Source organism: Microcebus murinus, chromosome 10 (assembly GCF_040939455.1).
Source record: "Microcebus murinus isolate Inina chromosome 10, M.murinus_Inina_mat1.0, whole genome shotgun sequence".
Taxonomy (NCBI): domain Eukaryota; kingdom Metazoa; phylum Chordata; class Mammalia; order Primates; family Cheirogaleidae; genus Microcebus; species Microcebus murinus.
Window position 1 is genome coordinate 72,735,755 of NC_134113.1, and position 23,491 is coordinate 72,759,245.

The following is a 23,491-nucleotide window of genomic DNA, read 5'->3' on the forward strand; positions in this document are numbered from 1 at the left end:
CACATAAATTTAACACTGATTTTACACTAAAATTGAATTTCTGGTCTGATCAATAAAAATTATTAAAAGTATTTATTTTTCTTAAAGAATAAGCATATTATTGGCAACCTATCTATGATAGTAATGAAATAAAATATGTTGCTGAAACCTCTGGAGTTTATAAATCAGACTTGATTAATATGACCTATCATCAGATCATTTGGTTCCATTTCAGATGATACTCAAGAATTTTAAATTATACAATCTGAGACAAATGTTAGACTCTAGCTATTTTGTACATGTATACAAATGCATGAAGACAAATACCATATTCCTCCTAGGGAAGTAAATAAGCAGTAAAAGGGAGCTCAGCAATTGGGAATAGACAATAAATTAGGAGAAAACTTAATTTTTCTACTAGAGTAAGCCACCTCGCTCCCTCGACTCATTAGAGTAAGAATAATAAAGTATCAATTTCTCATATAATAGATATATTAAAAATCTATCGTGTATCTTCTACGTAATGCTGTTAGTGGTGATTAGATACGGTACATAAAAACAGTTGTAATGTTCTTGCAGTAAAGTTCTTAAAGACAAGCTTGGCAACTTGATATGTAGACCTAGATGAAAATGCACACTTGGAAAAGAGAACCTTGAGCATTTGAAAACACAATTAATTCACCATTACGATTAAAAGAATCCACATATTTATATCATGGGAATAATCATCTTTAGTAGGCTTAACAGTATTAGTTAGGCCAACATGCTCATAATCAAAGTTCTGCAATTCCTTGATTTCCAGAATTTCCAGAAGAAAACATTGCTCATTAGAAGTTCGATAGATTATTTCCCATGAATCTTAAATCTCACTAATACAACCATGGGCTGGGGGAGGGGAGGATCACATTAAGATTATTGGATCTTTTTTTTTTTTTTTTTTTTTTTTTTGAGACAGAGTCTCACTTTGTTGCCTAGGCTAGAGTGAGTGCCGTGGCGTCAGCCTAGCTCACAGCAACCTCAAACTCCTGGGCTCAAGCAATCCTGCTGCCTCAGCCGCCCGAGTAGCTGGGACTACAGGCATGAGCCACCATGCCCGGCTAATTTTTTTATATATATATATTAGTTGGCCAATTAATTTCTTTCTATTTATAGTAGAGACGGGGTCTCGCTCTTGCTCAGGCTGGTTTGGAACTCCTGACCTCGAGCAATCCACCCGCCTCGGCCTCCCAGAGAGCTAGGATTACAGGCGTGAGCCACCGCGCCCGGCCGATTATTGGATCTTGATTATGTTTTTTCATTGAAGGACAAAAACAAATGGCAACTTTCCTTGAGAGAGAATATGAACTTATTATAGACCACCAAAATATTACAGATAAACGTACAAGCCATACAGATAAAAGAATGGTAGTAAATATGTATTATCCAAATATAAAATCAACCTTGCCAAAATGAACAAATTCAGCTTCTCAAATAACATAGAAAGTCTGCCTGTATTTTAGGGGAAGCAACTTTTCTTCCTCTTCATATACCCAGAATGACAGAGGAACGATAGAAAATATTTGAGCACCTTCCACCGCAAGATAAAAGCAAATATGCCACTACCATCTTCACATTTTGGCTCCACTCTGGTGAGCCACAGAATAGATGTCTGCCTACAGGATCCAGTGCAAACTGAATCTGTGTGACTAGGGTATTTCGAATGTTAAGCATTCTGACTAATCAACAATTAACTTGTCAAGTGCTGAAGCTGGCTTATGCCAGAAGTGGCAATGTAAGATAGGGTTCTCTCTGTCAAACAGGTAAACATCTCCATGGAAGATGATATAGCCTCTTCCTGCTTTCATCTGGCCCCACTCCAGTCCCTTCTCCACAGAGCTCCTAGAGAATGAACTTTCGAAAATCTCATCGCATCATTTCCCAATTAAAATTCCTTCAGTTCCTCGATGTTATCTGCAGGAGTAAAATTCTGATTCAGCATGGCATTCCAAGTCCTGCGTGATCTGATGCCTGCAGCTTCTCAAACTTCATCCCTATCTCAGCTCCCCCTGTTCTGGCAAACACAGGCTGCAGTTTATCTTGCTCGGTTCTCCTCTCCTCCCCTCCCCGTTCACGCCCTCCTCTTTGACCTGTTAACTCTTAATATGCCCCTCAAAACTCAGTTCAGTTGTGTCACCTTAGAGGCAAGGCAGCCTTCCCCCACCCCTCTCCTCTGCCTCATATTGTAGAGGGAGATCTTCAATGCAAGTTAAAGAATTTGATAACTGTTAAGTCACAGATGTTTCAGCACGGGAGAAACGTGAAAAGTGCAGAGGTTTTGTGAAAATTTGGTGCATTTTGTGGAGTTAAAGTAGGGACAGTAGTTTGAATCAGTTGGGAGTGGGTTAGCCCTGGCAAGTAAGAGACTGGGCCCCTTGTGGCCTTCTGGATCCTTGAGTGCAGCCTTTTGACTGAATCCAAACTTCACTGAACAAATCCTTTTAATAACAAATCCTTTTAATAAAGGGATTTGTTCTGTGAAGTTGGGATTCGGTTGAGGGGCTGCCCTTGGGGATCTAGAGGGCCACATGTGGCTTTAAGGCCACAGGTTCCCCACCCGTGGTTGCTGGGGGAATAAAATGACTTGAGAGTCATTACAAAGAAAGCCTGTTCTGAGTTTGTTTGTTTTTTTTTTTTTTTTGAGACAGAGTCTCACTCTCTTCCCCCGGCTAGAGTGCCCTGGTGGCAGCCTAGCCCACAGCAACCTCAAACTCCTAGGCTCAAGTGATCCTCCTACCTCAGCCTCCTGAGTAGCTGGTACTACAGGCATGCGCCACCATGCCTGGCTAATTTTTTCTATATATTTTTAGTTAGCCAATTAATTTCTTAATATTTATAGTAGAGACAGGGTCTCACTCTTGCTCAGGGTGGTTTCAAACTCCTGACCTTGAGCGATCCAGGATTACAGGTGTGAGCCACCACGCCCAGCCCCATTGTGAGTTTTTTAAAGCAAAAAAGTAATTTGTGTGTTCTATAGATTTATCTTTTTGACATCGTTTTGAATATAATGTGATGTTTGCCATTGCAGTTCTAAAGTCTTCTAAGTTAATCATTATGGGCTCAGCAAATGAATTGGCAGGAATGCCAAAACAAGGAGACAATGTTATAGGAATTAATAGATTTGGACACTTCCAGGATATATCTACTTAATACTTCACCAGGATGCTAAATTGCCAGTTTATAATCACCAATTCTGACATCTGAAACAAAATATGACATAGACACCCGTGCTATAAAAGGACCTTTTAAAAATGTATTTTGGTGGTTATCTAGAGCAGTATTTTGAGGATTATCCCCAAAATGCCATAAGCTGGTATATCTAAAGGATAGTTCTCAGACTGCTTAGGGAGCATCTGGAAAATGAGGACTTCTAGTGGCTGGTATATATGATGTGAGTGACAACAGTGAGCAGTCAGCCACACACTGGCACATAGAGTGCGTGGCCCACTCTTCTAGGAGAGCTGTTCAACTCTGTAAGCACCCATAGCTGTACTTTCCAGCATGTACCTCAACACTGAGTTGTTTCTCTCCTCCTCGATGATATGAACTGTGTTAACTCATCACCGAGCACAGCACTGCGCAACTTTTTGTTAACGTTTCAATAATACAAAACATTATCTGACTTTGATCTGCTTTAAAACAGTTCTTCACTATAGTTTTCTAAACCAACAAAGTCTACTCATTTTTTCAGCCTAAGCAAATGCTTACCTGGGCTGTATGCAAAAATATTCATTTGTGGTTTTTATAAATATCTGGTCGTCTTTCTTGGAAAGTAAGGAATAAAAGATAAATGAAGTAGTCAAAAAAAAATATATATATATATATAAAAATCCAGGTAAATGAATCCTATGTTATATGCAAGCACATGCAAAAAATCCTTCACCAGCTGGGAGAGGGGTACTAATATATGCATGAACCTTGATGAATCTTGACATATTTCATGCTTTCTTTTAAACTCCTGCTTTTGTTAGTAAATGACTTTAAGGAGCCATTCAAATATGAATTGCGTTTGCACAATAAGTGAGATGTGCAACGTTTGGCAGATGGTCACGCTTGAGGCTCAGACTCAAGGGGGGAGGGGAGGCATGGGCAATATACTTAACCTTAACACTTGTACCCCCATAATACGCTGAAATAAAATAAATAAATAAATAAAACAAAAAAACAAATATGAATTGCTATAAAAATGCCTCCTATTAAGTTTCAAGACGCCATGTCTCACCTGATAATAACATGCCCACAACTTTAATGGAAGAAGTTAAATCTTCTTAAGGTTTACAGAGAAGAGCTATTCCTATCCAGAGATTACTGTAGAAAGACCAAATAAGGAAGATGATAAGCTTTCAGACTTTTAGGCTCTCTTTCCATCCAAAATACCATCGTGAATCCATACTGTGAGGACAGTTGCTTGTAGCTGTTAGCACTATTAAATGTAGCATTTAAATCAATACCAGTAGTGAACACCTGCTGATTCCTATGGGTACGTTTATTCACACCTGTTTTTCTGGGAGCCTCTTCACATACCTTTATCTCCAGAAGTCTTCTTTTAGAGCTCAGTGTGAACCAAATCACTTTTTTAACCAAGCTCAGAGAGTGCTAGAAGGTTGAAAAAAAAAAAGATGCTTTCCTGAATATGAGTTTTCTTCTCCTCTCTCTAATAGAAGCAGGTTATATATATATAATTATAGGTCTTGTTTGTTTAGCAATTCTCTAGGTACCTGCTTACCATAAGGGAAGCTAGAGTTGAATTTTTAAAAAATATTCCCAGATACAGGTAATGGAGCCACGGTAGAGGCTTGTCAATTTGATTTCATAAATGTATTTAACCAATTAGGTATAAAGTTGTTCACAAAACTGTGATTATGGAAATCAGTTTAGTGTTTTTAACCCTAACAATAATCCTCCATTATTTTGTCAATATTAGCATAGATGGCCAAAAACAAAGATATTTTTCCGTTAACAACTGCTTAGGGATCATATCAGTCAGATAAACATTCAGAACAGCAAAGAGAGAAAATTCCATTGATCTCCTGTGAGATCTACATCTCTGCAATCTTTTGAGGAATTTGCAATCCTTCCACCATCACAACTCAGCCCCCTCACCATTATCCTCACCCCCACAATAGCTTTGACCTGAACTGCTTGTTTATTTGAGAAGGGTGGAGTTCCTCTGCAACTACCTACTTTATTTCCCTTAGAGCTCCATAAAATGTCTATGGTGTTTAGGAGAAAAGATTTGGATAATTTTGCCTGAGTCATTATTATTTTGAAATATTCCCTAGTAAACCATCATCACCTTTAAGAAACATCAAAAGCACATTATGCAGTGTACAAGTGAAACGAATTGGCTGGAAAACTCACAGTCATGTCCGTTGTGATCCTCAGTGGCCAGGTCAATCAGAAACAACCAGAAAAAGTCACATTCGGCACCGATGGTAATCTTAGCAGGAAAAAGACCTCTGGGCTCCAACACAGTGTAAACTAAAGCATGCACACTAGTTTATCCCTCTTTCTAGAACAGATCAATTCATGAAAAATTGTGAAAAAGAAATTTTTGTGACTCAGATTCTATTTAAAAACTGTATCTCATTTTAGCATGTTGCTTTTATAGAGGAGAAAAGATTTCTTTGCTCATTCATCTCTAGGTTTATGGCTGAGACCCCTATAACAAAAGACAGATTAACAACAGAAAAGCATACAAATTTATTTAAGTTTTACATGACACGGGATCCTCCAGAAATGAAGACCCAACGAAACAAAGAAAGCTGTACATTTTTACGGACAGTCATACAGAAGTATGATTGGACAAAGGGGAGGGGGCGTGATCTAATAGTAATAAACTGGGGGAACTTAGCAAGGCCTGTTTGTTCAGATTCTTCCCTAGTGTGACATTCCTTTCCTCCAGGTACAGGGAGGAGCCCTCTGGAATGAGAGTTTTATGACCTAATTCAAGGGAAAGTGGCTTGACTTTGTGTGGTCTGCTTTAGGGGGAAAGGGGTGAGAGAGCAAGGTGAGGGTGAACTTCCTGCTTCTGTTTCCTCAAATGCCAAGGTGCCATATTTTGGGATGGCCTATCCTAAAACCCATCCCTTTACCATTCTGAGAGTATATGAATGTATGCTTTCTCAGGCAAACCTCTTTCTCAGAAATTTTGTTAGTAGCTGGAATTATGGGAAACAGGCATCTAAGTGATCTGTCCAGACACACAAAAAGTAGTGGGGTGGAGATTCCAGAGCAAGTCTACAGATTTCTTCCATTTAGGGAAGATACCACCTTTTATGAAGTCGACAAATTCTTTGAAATAGAGTCACACCTTAATTTTCAGTGTAAGAAAAATCTGGATTTTCATGTTAGATTTATTTATGTATGTATAATATGTTTTTGTTTGCTTTCTTCTGTTTTCTGAAAGGACATGGCCAAGTTATTTTATATGCTCAACAGACATATTATTCTGTGATTGAACAGAAAATAATGGCTTCCCTTAAAGAAGTTAGTTTCCATCCTCATTAATATTTACCATTTTAAGTTCCATCTAGCCTAAAATTTCTTTAAAATCTTAGCTGTTAATTCACCTTTAATCCACCATACTGATCTCAGACTCATGACTGCCCAGGCAAATTAATCGGCATCATTTGTTTGAGATTGGCTGTTTAACCAGAGAAACCATCGATTGTGCCAGCCTGCAGATTGAATGTCAGGAGACACATCTTGTATGTGTATTCCACAGGAGAGTCTATGGTTTAAAAAAAAAAATCAATCTCATTTATTTCCCTGTTTCCATCTGCCTTGTAGTTATTTTGAGAATCATCAATCCGGTCTCAGTTCATTCATCTGAAAACTAAAGAAGCAGCTTTATAAGAACTTATGTTGGCAAATGTAAAGGATTAATATTTACAGAGTAATATTTACAGAGTATTTGGAGTTATCCAGGTGAAGATTCTAAAGGAAAAAGAGAATAATTGTTTTTGATCCTCGTGTAAAAAACTATGATAATAATCCCTCCAGGGTGGAAGCTGGAGTTCAAACCTGACTACTAAATCTCTTTGCAATTTAAAGAAAGTAATTTAAGTTTCCCTATTTATAAATAGAGATGATAATAGCTGGCTCTGCATCACAGAATATCGTAAAGAAACATAAAATAATTAGAGCTACTTAAAGGAAAAGTATTGACATGTGAGGAATTCATATAAATTGCTTTGAAAAACCTTATAACTCACAGCAACAGTGTGAATGTTTAATATGTGAGTTACACATATTAATTCAACAAGCCTGATTATAAAACTCACTGATTAATTAGCTATTTGATAGGATATACTGTTTCACTGGGTCCTGTCCAAAGATTTATATATTTTAAAAATCTTTGCAAGAATGTCAGCATAAAGATGGAAGTAGTCCCATGTTAACTGTTTCTGGATATCTACCTACTCCTGGCAGTAAGGCAAGGGTAATATTGCAAGCGATGATGGGCTACCAGGATCCCATTTGCAAAAATTTTTTTTGGATTTCTAAAATTGCATGCTTTCATCCTCAGCCATTTTTTGGTAGCGTAACAGGAATCAAGGGTTCCAGCCTCTATCCATATGTGACCATTAGTATTTTCCCATTCTAGATTGTCCCTGACTTTCATATATTCAGTTTTCAAGTGGTCTAAAATTATGAACATGGATACTCCTAAACTAATTTTTAAAAAGACGGTAAATTTGGTTTCTTATGTGTCAGCTAACAATTTTCTGCCTGGCCACAGCCTCTGTACAGAAGGCTTGCTTTATTGGGGGTGGGGTAGTTTGAACATTCTCCCTCCACCCCATTTCTCCTTTCTCCTCATTCCCAGGGCTGAGGGCACCTTGGTCCCCAGAACCTTCAGGTTTAGAACCTTTTTGTCCCTGTACCTGTCTTGCTAGCCTCCTTTCCCACACCAGCAGGGCCTTTGGTAGCCTGGGGATGTGGACTGGGGAAGAGAGAAGGAACATTGGGTGCAGAGTTAAGGATCAAGGGTTAGCATGTGCCCAAGCCTCAGCCTGGCATTAAGAGTTGAGTCCTAAGTTCTTGGGTTGTTTCCACATCTTTGCAATTGTGAATTGTGCTGCCATCATCATTCGAGTGCAGATGTCTCTATTATAGAATATCTTTTGTTCCTTTGGGTAGATGCCTAATAGTGGCATCATTGGATCAAATGGTAAGTTATCACGTAACATTTGCTGCCTGGAATCATGGCAAAGAATCTTTTAAGCTGGGTGCTATGGTGCACACCAGTAGCCCCAGCTACTCAGAAGGATCCCTTGAGCCCAGGAGTTGGAGTCCAGCCTGGGCAACATAGAGACCCCCATCTCTACAAAAAGAATTTAAAAAAAAATTTCCTTTCCCTCATTCAAGGTCCAGGTTTCCAAGAATTCTTTGTCATAGAGGTTAAAAATTAAGGGGCTGCCTGACCTTTTGCCAACCCTTATGGAGAAAACAGGAGAAGCTTGGCTTATCTCAACTTCCCTTGTCTTTAGGGTGACAGTTATAACCCTGCCACTGCCTCCCCAAAGTCTTGGAGGCTTGGAAATTGTTTATCAGCCAGATTGTTTGGCTGCAGGAAATAAGGACACATGTACAAACAAAATTTGGGATGGATTCAGACTTTTTAGCTCTCTGGCAACAACAATTTCCATTCTTCCTCCTCCTCAGAATATCTTGTGAATATATTGTTAGTCTTTTGAAATTTTTACTTTGTAACAATTTGTTGGAAAAGTATGTTATGTTCCCATTGTATTGAAAAGGGACTGCCCATGTTTTATTTTCAGCATCTTTCTTGAGTCTCTGAAGCCTAGAAGAGTTCATTATTCTTCTTCCCTCAGATTTCTAAAAGAATGCTACATGACAGAAAAAGGAATTTGGGTTAGGATTAGGGAACTAGAAATTACCTAGGTTTTGGAGATCTTTGATTATTTTGATTAGCCTTTTTTGTTGTTGTTTGGATAAGGCAGTAAGAGATCACCAAAGGTGGGGGGGCTGAGAGAGGATAAAAGAGGCAGAAGAGGGACACGATGCTATCTTCCATGGCCCTCCCCTCAAAGCGATGTATTTTAAGATGTATGAGACATGCATTGACTGAGAGTGTCTGTGGGCTCCACAGAGCTGAGCGCTAAGGGTTTCCTCATGGCAGTGGCCATGTTTTCGGGAGAGTGGGCTGGCTGCTAGACCCCCAAACAAAGGATGAGCCAGGTAATTCCACAAAAGCAGTCATTTGTAGGATAGAGGTTGATTGCCAGATACCTCAACCCGAGCCTTGGCCATAAGTGGATTCATGTTTTCATTGACTACGCTGATCCACCTTGTTGTTTGCACAAGCAGTCTTATCTAGCAATGTTGAGTCACCATTATATTTATTGCCTACACCTACTCATTACAAAAAGCTTCTGAGTTCCTGCCCCAGGAACAGAGTTCTCTGACTTGAGAAACTGAACTTTCTAGCCAAACATTTCTGGATTTTTGTGAATCCCCTCTCCCTTTATTTATTTATTTATTTATTTATTTTTCTTTTCTTTTGTTAACCAGAACATGTGGATATTTATTTATTTATTTTTTAAATTTTTGTTTTTTAATTCAACTTTCGTTTTGAAAAACGTGTAGAGAATGTTTTGGTAACCTTTGGTCATTTGCCATATCCAAGGGTGGTGGCAAACCAGCATTTAAAAAATGTTAATATAAATGTAATACTTGTTATTGGCCTTAATTGCTTAAATTTGAAAGTTCAATACATAGTTGTTATACAGTCTGTAAGTATGGATGGGCCCACTTATATTCTGAGTTGTTTTCATATTTGCTTGATTGCAGGAAATCTTCACCGAACCAGTAGTGTTCCTGAGTATGTCTACAACCTACACTTGGTTGAAAACGATTTTGTTGGAGGACGTTCCCCTGTCACTAAAACCTATGACGTGCTAAAGGTAGGAGATCAACGAATGTCACCCTAGTTATCAGATTACCATGAAAACATTTCCAGACATCCTTAGATTGTTTTTTCAGTGTTTACCTTTCCCAAAGTATTATATTTCCTAAGTGAATTTTGAGAAAATTGATTTTGTAAGGACACCATGGAAATCTGGGGACTTTAAACACAGTCCCCAGGGCCACATCCTTAGTGCAAATAAATATGACTCAAGTCAAGCAAGTCTTGTTTGAAAAGTGACTACCCAGAAAGGGGCCACCTTCTTGTCTGATTCAGAGAAACGGACACCTCGTGTAACAGTTTTCAACAAAGATGAAAACTGAGGCCAGGCACGGTGGCTCACGCCTGTAATCCTAGCACTCTGGGAGGCCCAGGCGGGCGGATTGCTCGAGGTCAGGAGTTCGAAACCAGCCTGAGCAAGAGCGAGACCCCATCTCTACTATAAATAGAAAGAAATTAGTTGGCCAACTAATATATATAGAAAAAATTAGCCGGGCATGGTGGCGCATGCCTGTAGTCCCAGCTACCCGGGAGGCTGAGGCAGAAGGATTGCTTGAGCCCAGGAGTTTGAGGTTGCTGTGAGCTAGGCTGATGCCATGACACTCACTCTAGCCTGGGCAACAAAGCGAGACTCTGTCTCAAGAAAAAATAAATTAAAAAAAAAAAGAAAAGATGAAAACTGATTTGTACCTCACTGAAACTTTATTTCTCTGCTATGCAGGCCGGCACGGCCGCCACTTACGAAAGTCGCTGGGGGAGAGGAAAGGCACAGTACAGCTCACAGAAGTCGGTGGAAGAAAGGTCCTTGAGGCAGCCTCTGAGGAGACTTGAGATTTCCCCGGACAGCAGCCCGGAGAGGGCTCATTACTCGCTCAGCGATTACCATTACAGCCAGAGGAGCCAGGCTGGGCCTGCCCTGCGTCACCAAGACAGCCGGCGGGCCACCCTGCTCATGCCACCGAGATACGCCCGCTCAGAGATCGTGGGGTTCAGTCACGGCGGCGGCGCCAGCAGGCAGCGCCACTATGACACTTACCACAGACAGTACCAGTATGGGTCTGTTAGTGACACCGTTTTCGACAGCGTCCCTGCCAACCCAGCGGTGCTCACGTACCCCAGGCCGGGGACCAGCCACAGCCTGGGCAACCTCTTGGAGAAGGAGAACTACCTGACGTCAGGGCCTGCGGCCGGGCAGGTGAGGCCCCTGGTGCCCCTGCAGCCCGTCACCCAGAACCGGGCCGCCCGGTCCTCCTGGCATCAGAGCTCCTTCCACAGCACGCGCACGCTCAGGGAAGCCGGGCCCAGTGTCGCCGTGGACTCGGGCGGGAGGAGAGCGCACATGACGGTGGCCCAGGCGGCGGCAGGGGCGAGTGGGAATATGCTCGCAGCGGAGAGAGGCACTTTCACCGACTCCCAGCTCGGGTGAGTCCCTTTCCGAATCCGCAGCTTGGTCAGTGCCAGCACATTCTGTTCCCACAGCCCTGGCCGCGTGAGCTGGCGCTTCTGGGGCTGCAGAGAAAGGCTTCCAGAGATAAGTGATTAAAATAATGACTTTTCAGGCAGCTGCCTAATTGACAGATCAGCCTATTTACCTCGGGCACAGGGGCCAAGCTACCTGCTCACATGGCAGCTTTGTGGGGAAATGTGACATTTAGTCCATCTGTTCCAGATTAGATGCTGGCTGAAGGGATCCCTCTGCTATGTGAAAATCTGCTCTGAACAAGGGCACACTCCAAAGTAGACCAAGAATGTGCATGTTCTTTGTCATTCATTCCTTGAAATAAAGAAAGGAAAAGGTGAAAATGCTTATTCTTAGTGCTAAGCGTGGATGTCAGATACTGCTTTGATAACTACTGCCATAAAAAGACTGAGAAACTATGGAAAGGCAGTGATTTCTAGAAGTCTCTTTCCTTCCTTTGATACTTGGTACCTTTACTTTTTGATTTCCATCATCGGTGATTTGGATGGTATTTTTTGACAATATTGAATGATAAAAATAATTTTTGAAGCCATTCCTTTGCCTTTCCTATTTACTTTATGGCTTGATTAAATTAGTTTTGGAACTTAGCCTTTATTCAAGTTTAGTGCTAGAGTGCAAATTTTGTGAACTGAGGAGGTTACTAAGAGAAAGGTTGAGAAATGGATGAATGATTAAATCAGTAACTCTTGAAATAATGATCTAGTGTCATTAGTGTGAAACGTTAAATATGTCATCATTGTTTGATTGCTAAAGTTTCTTAATGGTACTTGTACCTCTAATTATCCCTTTAAGTGAAATTGTGCAGCGAGCCCATTGACTAGGCAGGCACTGGTGATAAGATACTTCTAAAAATGTTAGGGCTAACCTAGTCTTGAAGCGTGAGACTTCTAATATTTCTTGTACTAAGATCTTTGGCAATATGTACACGTATGCATATGTTAGTGGGTTTGCCCAGTAGAAAAGAGAATTTAATTTACTCACTGTGCTGTAAGTATTTACAGAGGAAATAGCTGATAAAGGCTTTTAAATGGATAATTAAAAATTTACGGAATGCCTACATTGTCTAGGATTTGTGAGGCACAGTTTGAGCAAAATGATTTTAACAGTAACAAAACTGGCATCCCATATCCTCCAACGATCTGGAATTCTTCTCTTCCTCCATCTCTGTGCCCCATGCTTTTTTTTTTTTTTTTTTTTTTTGAGACAAGATCTGATTCTGTCACTTGGCTGGAGTGCAATGGTGTCAGCCTATCTCACAGCAACCTCAAACTCCTGAGCTCCAGCGATCCTCCTGCCTCAGCCTCCCAAGTAGCTGGGACTACAGGAATGCATCACCATGCCCCGCTAATTTTTCTATTTTTTTTTTTTTTTTTTTTTTAGAGACAGGGTCTCACTCTTGCTGAGGCTGGTCTCAAACTCCTCACCTCAAGTAATCCTCCCACCTCAGCTTTTCAGAGTGCTAGGATTATAGGCATGAGCCATTGTACCCGGCTATCCCCATGCTTCTTAAACTACCCTGTCACTTCCCAATCTCTCATTAGCCCACTGCAGTAGCGCTTTCACCACACTTTAAAACCATCATAAGTGTAAGGGAATTTGACCTTACCAAGCATCTGACACTTGCGGGAGCTCTCCATTTATTACTTTATGTTTGCTTGGCCTTCAGAGGTGTAGCTGAATTCTAACATCAGGGGAACCTGCCTGGGGCGGGGCTGTGTTGTTAGTAGCAGGAATGCTAGTTACCAGGGGATTGTACACACAGAAAAAACTACTGTTTTCTATCTATTTTTTACCTTTTTTGTAATGTCTCATTATAAGACATGGTAATATCAAACACCATTATCTGACCAATGGTATTTTACACTGCTGCTTCTTAGCTTATTTTCATTTACTTGAATATCAGTTTAACATATTATTTAATAACTGAAGTTAAAAAGATTCATTCTGGAGTATATGTTCAGGGGACAATGAGGCCAGGGAACAAATGTTCTTCCTTATCCTCCAGCTCCAGCCCCAGCCCTGTCTCTCAGGCCACATTCATGCAGGCTTCACGAAGTGTTTTATAAAGTGAGTGGGAAAGGAAGCAGGAAGGGAGGAGGAGGGAGAGGGAAGAAAAGGAGAAAAGATAGAGAGAGAAAGGGATGGAGGAGAGGATTACTGCAAGAGGTCAGAGGAGGAAAGGAATAGCACTAGCTGGGGATGGGACACAGAGAAATTTTTACAGAAGTCATGATACTTGAATTGAGTCGTGAAGAATGGGTAAGAATTAGGTAGAATGATAAGCTTCCTAGAAAAATGCAAGAAAATGGCTTGTGAAAAGGGGGTAGTGTTTAAGAAGGATTAAAAGTCCCATGTGGGCTGGGCGCGGTGGCTCACGCCTGTAATACTAGCTCTCTGGGAGGCCGAGGCGGGTGGATTGTTTGAGCTCAGGAGTTCGAGACCAACCTGAGCAAGAGCAAGACCCCATCTCTACTATAAATAGAAAGAAATTAATTGGCCAACTAATATATATAGAAAAAATTAGCTGGGAATGGTGGCACATGCCTGTAGTCCCAGCTACTCAGGAGGCTGAGGCAGGAGGATTGCTTGAGCCCAGGAGTTTGAGGTTGCCATGAGCTAGGCTGATGCCATGGACTCACTCTAGCCTGGACAACAAAGTGAGACTCTGTCTCAAAAAAAAAAAAAAAAAGTCCCATGTGATTGGAGGGTGGTGCAGATGATCTGGGAAGGGGAAGAAAGGGGTTGAGGGTGGCAGGAAATGGGACCAGACTGGGGTCAGAATGTATGCCGTGTTATGGAGTTGGATTTTTTTTTCAAGACAGACTCTTGCTCTGTTGCCTGGGCTAGAGTGCTGTGGCATCAGCCTAGCTCACAGCAACCTCAAACTCCTGGGCTCAAGCGATGCTTCTGCCTCAGCCTCCCGAGTAGCTGGGACTACAGGTGCATGCCATGATTCTTGGCTAATTTTTCTATTTTTAGTAGAGACAGCATCTCACTCTTGCTTAGGCTGGTCTCAAACTCCTGAGCTCAAGCAGTCCTCCTGCCTTGGTCTCCCAGAGTGTTAGGATTACAGGTGTGAGCCACCATCCCTGGCCTGGAGTTGGATTTATAGACAGTAATAAAATAAAATTTATGCCCAGACAGCTATAGCAAACCTTATTGAGGAAGTAAGTTGTCATTTAGTTTAGAATTGTTTTTAGTGATAAAGTGAAGTAGCTTTGGGTCATCTGGGAGTGAATGCAGTGCTTCTTTGTGAATCACATTCAGGAAAATAAAGGATTAGAGTAATGGAATTATTTGTGGGTGTTAGAGACAGGAAATTCAAACTTTCCTGAGTCATTTATGGCTTATAAGATGGATTAATAGCCGAATCATTTTTTTAGAGCTGCATTGAACAGAAGGCCATTCTTACATTATGAACAATCTCTCATCAGTTAAAACACCTGTAAGTGATGGTTGGTAATGACTTAACTTTGCCACTGAGCTTGAGACTTGGAGAGTTTTGATTTCTCTCCAAGGCATCAGAGTCATGCATACAAAGTATTCCCATCTCTCTTAAAAAACATGTTTGTAATATATAAATTAAAATGACTCAAATTCTAGTTTTAATGGCTAATAGCCTGCATTTTTTTACCAGCTAAAATTAACTCCTGAGGCACAACATTTTAAAATATGAGAGCATTATGTAATTCACAGTATAGATGACACAAGTGTTCTGTTTCCTTTTTAAATACCCTTATACGCATGAGCTAACACTTCTGTGTTTGAACAAGTGTTTCAGAAGGAGTAGGTATTAGTTTTTAGTCATGAGTCCCATTTCTCCTTGTCCCGTCACCTGTGTCACACCCACCCACACGCAAACACACCCTTCACAACACTACTGACATCTGTGCACGTATGCATATGTTAGTGGGTTTGCCTGATAGAAAAGAGAATTTAATTTACTCACTGTGCTTGCTAGCAAATATAAGAAAACACCTTCCCAGGATGTCTTCAGTGTCTCCATTAATTGGAATGAATCAAAGGTAACCCTCTTTGAGCCAAAAATACGTCTAGATTACTTTTTAACCATGATCTTAAGATGTAGCTATCCTGATTAGGCTTCCCTGAGCACTAATGTGCTAGCATCCACCTTGACAAAAGATTGCCTAATTCGGTCACCTTCCCCATAGAAATGAAAGGGTAGGAAAAAACATAGTCCAATGAAGCATTTGGGAATTACCATTTTTTTACAAGTGGCAATTTTATTTGTCTTCCATAAATGATCCCCTCTGTGTCAAACTGCATGAGACTTCATCATCACTTCCAATTAGTAAAAGATCAAAAAAAGTCTGCTATTAGGATAGACAAACTGAATGTCATTATAGCGGCAAAGCAAATAAATGGTAACATATGTATAAATTTGTTTTCCTTAAGAAAAAGCATATTTATAATTGCATTTAATTATTATTTTTTCTAATGTATTCTATCAAGCCAGCATGACTTATATTAACAAATCAAAACTCCAGTTTTCCTGGCTTTCACTGTTTACATGCTATTACATGTATTAAATAAGAACATTTTAGAATGTTTACATTTTTAACTCATTTGCAGGCGAAATAACAGATTCTGAGAAGCTTTGAGAAAAAGCTAATGACTTTTGAGAGGAGATGTTTACTCTATAGGTGCGACATTATCAGGGTAGAAATAATTTTTAGTTTCTGCGCACAAATTTCTTTTAAATTCCATCTAAAAAGTTTTATTGTTCTTTTAAAGACACTTTTTAAGGTGTAATTATCATGCTATACACATTTATCCTAAAAAAAAAAAAAGAGTTCAGTATTTTTCTTTGGTATATGTTACCATTCTGTTTTGTTCAGTGACATCTTCAGAGGCTAGTCTGATCAGAGCTGGAGTGTTTCTGCCACCGTCTTCCTATCCCTTCTGACCTCAGGTGCTGATTTCTCTTTTGGCTGAAGGAAAGCCAAAGCTCAGATGTTCTCGGTGCTGCCCAATGTGAGCTGAGTCATCTCTGGAGGATCAGAAATGATTGTTGGGAGGCAGGGGGGAGCAGGTCTGGCATCTTGCTGAATCTGTGACTATTTGTCCAGGAATGCAGACGTGGAGATGACCCTGGAGCGAGCGGTAAATATGCTTGATGCAGACCACACGCCGCCGTCCAGGATTTGTGCTGCAGCGACTTTCATCCAGCACGAGTGCTTCCAGAAATCGGAAGCTCGGAAAAGGGTGAGTGTCTTCTGCAGTCCAGTGTAAAACCCAGTACGCTTTCACGTCCATTGTGGTCACCCTGCAAACTGACACCAATAATGTGAATATTTAAAAATCTTCATTGAATTAGCCGGGCATGGTGGCGCATGCCTGTAGTCCCAGCCACAGGAGGGTCAGGAGTCAGGAGGATGGCTTTAGCCCAGGAGTTTGAGGTTGCTGTGAGCTAGGCTGATGCCATGGCACTCTCGCCTGGGCAACAGAGCAAGACTGTCTCAAAAAAAAAAAAAAAACTTCATTGACTTTTTTCATTTAAAAGGAAATATACACTCATTGCCAAAAATATTTCCTGCAGTTCAGAAATTTAGAAAGTAAGTCACTACACACACCTCTCCTTCATTGCCTGTCCCCCAACTCTCCTTTTAGAACCACCCCAGAGGCAATTGTTGTCAATAGTCTATGTACTTTGCAATTTTTTTGAAAGAGAATGAATTAGTTTTAGGCTGTTGTTTTCTATATTTACAAAAACATATTAAGTATAGCAATGTTTTACAACTTTTTTTCCATCAAATTATTTCATTAACGTGTAGTAACAATTGTTCAGTGAATAGTTTTGTACATATATCTTTTGACACTTCCCCAAGTGTTCCTGTAGGACAGATCCCTAGAGGTGGAATCAATAGATTACATTTGTTTTTAAAATGATACGTTTGGTATTTGTGTAGTGGGGAATCGTAGTTCCAAAAGGTGTTCAGTGAAAAGTAAGTCTGTCCCACCCTACACTCTAGCCTATACCTTCCCTCTCTCCCTCCCCTGCAGTCACTTTTGGGGTATCTTTCTGCATGCACATAGAAGTAATTATTGAAGAGTTGGTTGAGTGTCCTTTTTTGTTTAAAACAAAATCACAAATGGTAGTATATTGCTTATAGTATTTTATTTTTTAACATTGTATCTTGGAAATCTTTAACCCTTTGCACTCGCTTGCTTTTCTCTCGATTCCTTTATTCGACTCAGGATTTAATTTTTTAAATACCCCAGATTTTACAAAGCGTGGCAGTAGAATAAAAAACTGGAGATTCTTTTCATACAAACTTATTTATTTGGATTTTTTTATATTTCAAATTATTGATACATTCAAAGAGTAATTTTAATCTCTATAATTTTTCATGGTGTGATATTTTTTGAAACAGTCACCCACATGAAGACCTGGTTTACATTCACATGTTTCCCGAATATAAATTGTCTCTCTTCTTCCTCCTTTGATTTTTCTGTTAGAACAAACAACACAATCTTTGTGTTTTTTGTTGGGGTGAGGTGTGATTATATGGAGCTTTCCATCTAAACGTTGCTCTAAGTTAGTGGATAATAATCTACCCCTGGAAGTTAGTGTACCATCTCTGAATTTACATTTTACTTGTCCTTTCATGCTAATGAAAACAAGAAAAGATACTGGGAAAATAGACAAAAATATACCACCACCCCCCCCATGCCCTCCCCCCCACCCCGTGATGAACTATGTGTCGAGTGTGCCTCAACATACCAGCTGCTACTGATGCTAGCCGTGTCGAGTCACACTCGACATCCGAGTGCAAAGGGTTAATATATATTAGCCCTATCTCATTCTTTAAAATGAGATTAGATTAGATTAGATTTCTGATATCTAAATGTACCAGCTTGTTGGTTCAGTTTTTAACAGCTTTATTGAGGGAAAATATGACAGTTTTAACATATGTTTTGACATTGCAAAATCGTCAAGATAACGAGCAGATCCATTACTCAAAGTTTTCTTGTGCCCCTTGGTAATCTGTATATATACACCTGTCCCCAGTCTACTTTCATCCTCCCAGCACCACCAGTGATCTGCTTTCTTTCACTGTGTATTACGTTGAATTTTCTAGATTTTCTTTTTTCAGAGACAAAGTGTTGCTCTGCTGTGCAGGCTGGTGCGCAGATCATAGCGCACTGCAGCCTTGAACTCCTGGGCTCAGGCGATCCTCCTGCCACAGCCGGAGCAGCTGGGACTACAGGCACACACTGCCATACCCAGCTAGCTTTTTATTATTTGTAGAGATGGGGTCTAGGCTGTTCTCAAACTCCTGGCATCAAGCAATTCTCCTGCTTGACCTCCTAAAGTGCTGAGATCGCATGTGTGAGCCATCACACTCTGCTGAATTTTCTAGAATTTTATGTATGTGGAATCATATAGTATGTATGCTTTTTTTGTCTGTCTCTTTTACTCAGCTTAACTCTTTTGAGATTCATCCATATTGTGTGTATCAAAAGTTTCGGCTCTTACAAATAAAGCAAGTGAACATTTGTGTACAAGTCTTTGTGTAGACATATACTTTCATTTCTTTTGGGTAAATACCTAGGCATGGAATAACTGGATGATATGGTAGGTGTACATTTGTTTTCTTAAGAAACTGCCAAATCATTTTATGCATTAGCTATGCCATTTTACATCCCCACCAGCAATTTATGAGAGTTCCAGTCCCTCCACATCTTTTTATTTATTTATTTTTTTTTTTTGAGACAGTGTCTCTCTCTGTTGCCCAGGCTAGAGTGCTGTGGTGTCAGCCTAGCTCACAGCAACCTCAAACTCGTGGGCTCAAGCAATCCTTCTGCCTCAGCCTCCTGAGTAGCTGGGACTACTGGCATGCACCACCATGCCTGGCTAATTTTTTTTTGTTTTCTATATATTTTTAGTTGGCCAATTAATTTCTTTCTATTTTTAGTAGAGACGGGGTCTTGCTCTTGCTCAGGCTGGTCTCGAACTCCTGCCCTTGAGTGATCCTCCCACCTCAGCCTCCCAGAGTGCTAGGATTACAGGTGTGAGCCACCGCACCCATCCCCCTCCACATCTTAATACTTGATATGATCAGCTTTAATTTTAGCCTATAAGTTTGTAGTGATATTTCATTGTTGTTTTAATTTGCATTTCCTCAGTGACTTATGAAAGTTGAACATCTTTTTATGTGCTTACTTGCCATGTATTTGTTGTCTTTGGTAAAATGTGTGTTCAATTCTTTTGCCCATTTTTCATTTCATTTTTTATTATTGAATTGTGAAAGTTCTTTATATATTCTGGGTTCAAACCCTTTTTCACACATATGATTTGGAAATATTTTCTTCCACTTGTGCTTTTTCTTTTTATTCTCTTAATAGTTTTTCATTTTAATGAAGTCTTAATTTTTTACTTTTTATCTTTATGAATCATGTTTTTCATGGTGTATCCAAGAAATCTTTCCCAATTCCAGAGTTAGAAGATAATCTCCTATATTTTCTTCTAGAAGTTTTATAAGTGTTGTAGTTGGTCTATGGTCCATTTGGGGTTAATTTTTTATATATTATGAGATGTGGACTGAAGTTTCCTTTTTTTGTATATGTAAATTCCATTGTTCAGGTTCCATTTGTTAAATAGACTTTACTTTCACTACTCAATTGTCTTTGTACCTTTGTTGAAAAGGAATTGATTGTGTATGTGTGAGTCTATTTCAGGACTGTTTATTCTGTTCCATTGATCTGTTTGTCTATTTTTATGAAAATAACACACTGTCTTGATTACTATAGTTTTATAATAAGTCCTGAAAGTAGGTAATATTAGTTCTTCTATTTTATTCTTTTTCAAAGTGTTTTGGCTCTTCTATGACTTTTGCAGTTACATTTGAATTTTAGAATTAGCCCATCAATTTCTAAAAAAAGAAAAAATGAGAGAGAGACTGCTAGGATGTTTGAGTGAGATTGCATTGAATCTATAAGTCAATATAGAGAGAGTTGACACCTTAACAATGTCAAATCTTCTGACCCATGACCATGGTATAGTTCACCATTTATTTAGGTGGTCTTTAATTTCTCTCAGCAGTATTTGTAGTTTTTACTCTTGAGGTTTTTTATGTCTTTTGTCAGATTTATCCCTGTTTATGTTTCTAGATGCTTTTATAAATGGTACTTTTTACTTTCAATTTTTAATTGTTCATCACAAGTATTTAGAAAGACAATTGATTTTTATATATTGATCTTGCATCCTAAGATATTACTAAATTCACTTATTAGCTCTAGTAGCATTTTTGAAGATTCCATTAGATTTTCTGCACAAAAGATCATGCCATCTGTAAATAAAGACATTTGGTTTCTTCCTTCCAAATCTGGATGCCTTATGTATCTTTTTCTTTTTCTTTTTCTTTTTGTACTGACTAGCACCTCCCCTTCAATCTTGAAAAGAAGTGGTGAGGGTGGGCATGTTATCCTGTTCCTGATCTTAAGGAGAAAGTATTTAGTCTTTCTTTCGCCTTTAAATATGGTGCTACCTATAGGTTTTTTATAATGATCATATCAAGTTGAAGAATTTCCCTTCTACTTTTAATTTAATGGAGTTTTTTAAAAAAATCAGGAATGGATGTGGATTTTGTCACTTGCTTTTTATGCACTGAAATATTTCTGTAGTTTTTTATTTTAATTTTGCTATTATGGTAAATAACCTCGATTGATTTTAAAATATTGTTCCTGGGATAAACCTCACTTGATTATGATGTACCATAACATTTTTATTTTTAAATTACATTTGCAAAATTTTGTTAAGAAATTTTGCACCTATATTTATAAAAGATATAATCTATGATTTTCTTTTTCTGTAGTGTCTTTGTATGGTTTAGGGATGAGGGTAATCTTTTCTTCAGCAATGTTTAATATATCAGTCTCATTCAGTGTATTTTTTAATTTCATACATTATAGTTTTCATCATTAAAAGTTAGATTGGAGTATTTTTTGTATATATCTTCTGTGTTTCTACTTAACATGTTCCATTTTTGCTCAAGATTTTTGAACATATGGAAGACAGTTAAAATTGCTGCCTTAATGTCCTCGTCTACTAATTCTAATATCTGTGTCTATTCTGGGTAGTTTGTGATTGATTGGTGTTTCTCCACATCATGGGTGATATTTTTCTTCTTCTTTGGCAGTTTTTATTGGATCCTAGGCATTGTGAATTTTATCTTGTATGCTGAATATCATACAACATGATATGATATCATGTGTGATACAGCATGATATGTTTGTGTTAATATTGTGCTTTGTTCTGGGATGCAGTTGAGTTACTTGGAAACAGTTTGATGTTTTCAAATCCTACTTTGAAAATTTGTTAGGTGGGATCAGAACATCAAGTATTCTAGAGTTAGTTAGTGCCTACTTTTTATTTATTTATTTATTTATTTTTTTGAGACAGAGTCTCTGTTGCCCAGGCTAGAGTGCCATGGCGTCAGCCTAGCTCCCAATAGCCTCAAACTCCTGGGTTTAAGCAATTCTTCTGCCTCAGCCTCCCGAGTACCTGGGACTACAGGCATGCGCCACTATGCCTGGCTAATATTTTTTCTATATATTTTTAGTTGACCAATTAATTTCTTTCTATTTTTAGTAGAGACGGGGTCTCACTCTTGCTCAGGCTGGTTTCAAACTCCTGCCCTTGAGCGATCCTGCCACCTGGGCCTCCCAGAGTGCTAGGATTACAGGCATGAGCCACGGCGCCTGTCAGTATCTATTTTTTAAAGCAAGATACTTCTGAGAACTCTACCCTAATGAACTATGAATTTTGAGCTTTTTCTGGCTCTTCAGACTGACTGGTGAGAATTGTAACTATTCCTGGACCTATGTGAACATGAGGAGCTGTTGTCTTAAATCCTTTTGGACGGTTATTTCCTGGGCCTCAGGCAGTTTCCTTACACACATGCACTAATTAATACTCTACTGAATACTAGAGAGACCCTCTACAGATCTCAGGTGTTCTCTTTCTATGCAGCTCTTCTCTTTGGTACTCTTTTTTGCAGACACTGGCCCCTTTGGTCTCTCTGAGCTCTGTGTCCTCAACTCTGACTGTTGAATTCCACTTAGATTTTCTCTCTCTGCCCTGTAGCCTGGGAACTCTCTCGAGTCAGTGATCTGAGGTCGTAGGAGGACTCACCTTGCTTGTTCTATCTCTGAGGGATCACTATCCATCATTTACTCATATCCAGTTCTTGAAACCATTGTATGTTTTGTTCAGTTTTTTAATTGTTTCAGGCAGTAGGCAAGTTAACTACTTATTACTATTGAGTCTTTTTTAATTTTAATAAATAACTTCCTGATAAATCCTCCCCCAAATTGTTCAAATTTACACTGCTAATATCAAAGTGCCCATTTCTATGTACCATTACTACCACAAGATATTATTCTTTTGTTTTTTGTTTTTATTTTTCTGATAAGCAAAAAATGGCATCTCATAATAGTAGAAATTTTCTTATATTTTGAAATCAAGGCCATTAGTTGTTTAGTTTAATCAAACAGTTACAGAGAAAAATCTTTTTAAAAATTATGTAAATACACATATACACACTTTTATAAAGTTTTTCATTGTCTTTCATGCATAAACTATGCGCATTATATATCATCTGCCATTTTAGTTTATTTAAAGTAGAATGAGAATGTAATGGCACTAATTGGATTAAATGATTCTAGATTTTACATTTTCCTTAGTCTCTTACATTATTTTCATCCACAACTAAGTACAGAGTGTTTTTAAGCTTTTCACCTTTATCTAGTTTTTTCCAAAGCTTTCAGATTAATTTCTAGAGAAATACAAACTCTTTCCATACTGATATTTTATCCATTTGCAGAATAGGTAAATACATTACATAATTATAACAGCAAATGCAGTTGACATAAATGCATTGGGAAACCAACCTAAGTTACTGTTGGTAAACATGTAACTCAACTAGTAGAAATAGGGGTTCAGAGACCCACATAGACTAACCTACCAGCTTTAACAGTGCTCTGGGAATCAAGTAGGTTTCACAGAGGATAAAGAGAAAGGGGCCGGGCGTGGTGGC

At 39.1% G+C, this 23,491-nt stretch overlaps 1 protein-coding gene across 2 annotated transcripts in view; it reads left to right on the plus strand.

Moving 5' to 3' along the window:
* Window positions 1-23,491, plus strand: part of PKP2 (plakophilin 2) — a 91,850-nt gene that overhangs the window by 5,070 nt on the left and 63,289 nt on the right. For both annotated transcript variants that reach the window (XM_076007488.1, XM_012789236.3), the window contains exons 2-4: window positions 9,835-9,947; window positions 10,671-11,371; window positions 16,520-16,655. In XM_076007488.1, coding sequence (XP_075863603.1) covers window positions 9,835-9,947; window positions 10,671-11,371; window positions 16,520-16,655 — 950 coding nt within the window. The remainder of the gene's footprint in view (window positions 1-9,834; window positions 9,948-10,670; window positions 11,372-16,519; window positions 16,656-23,491) is intronic.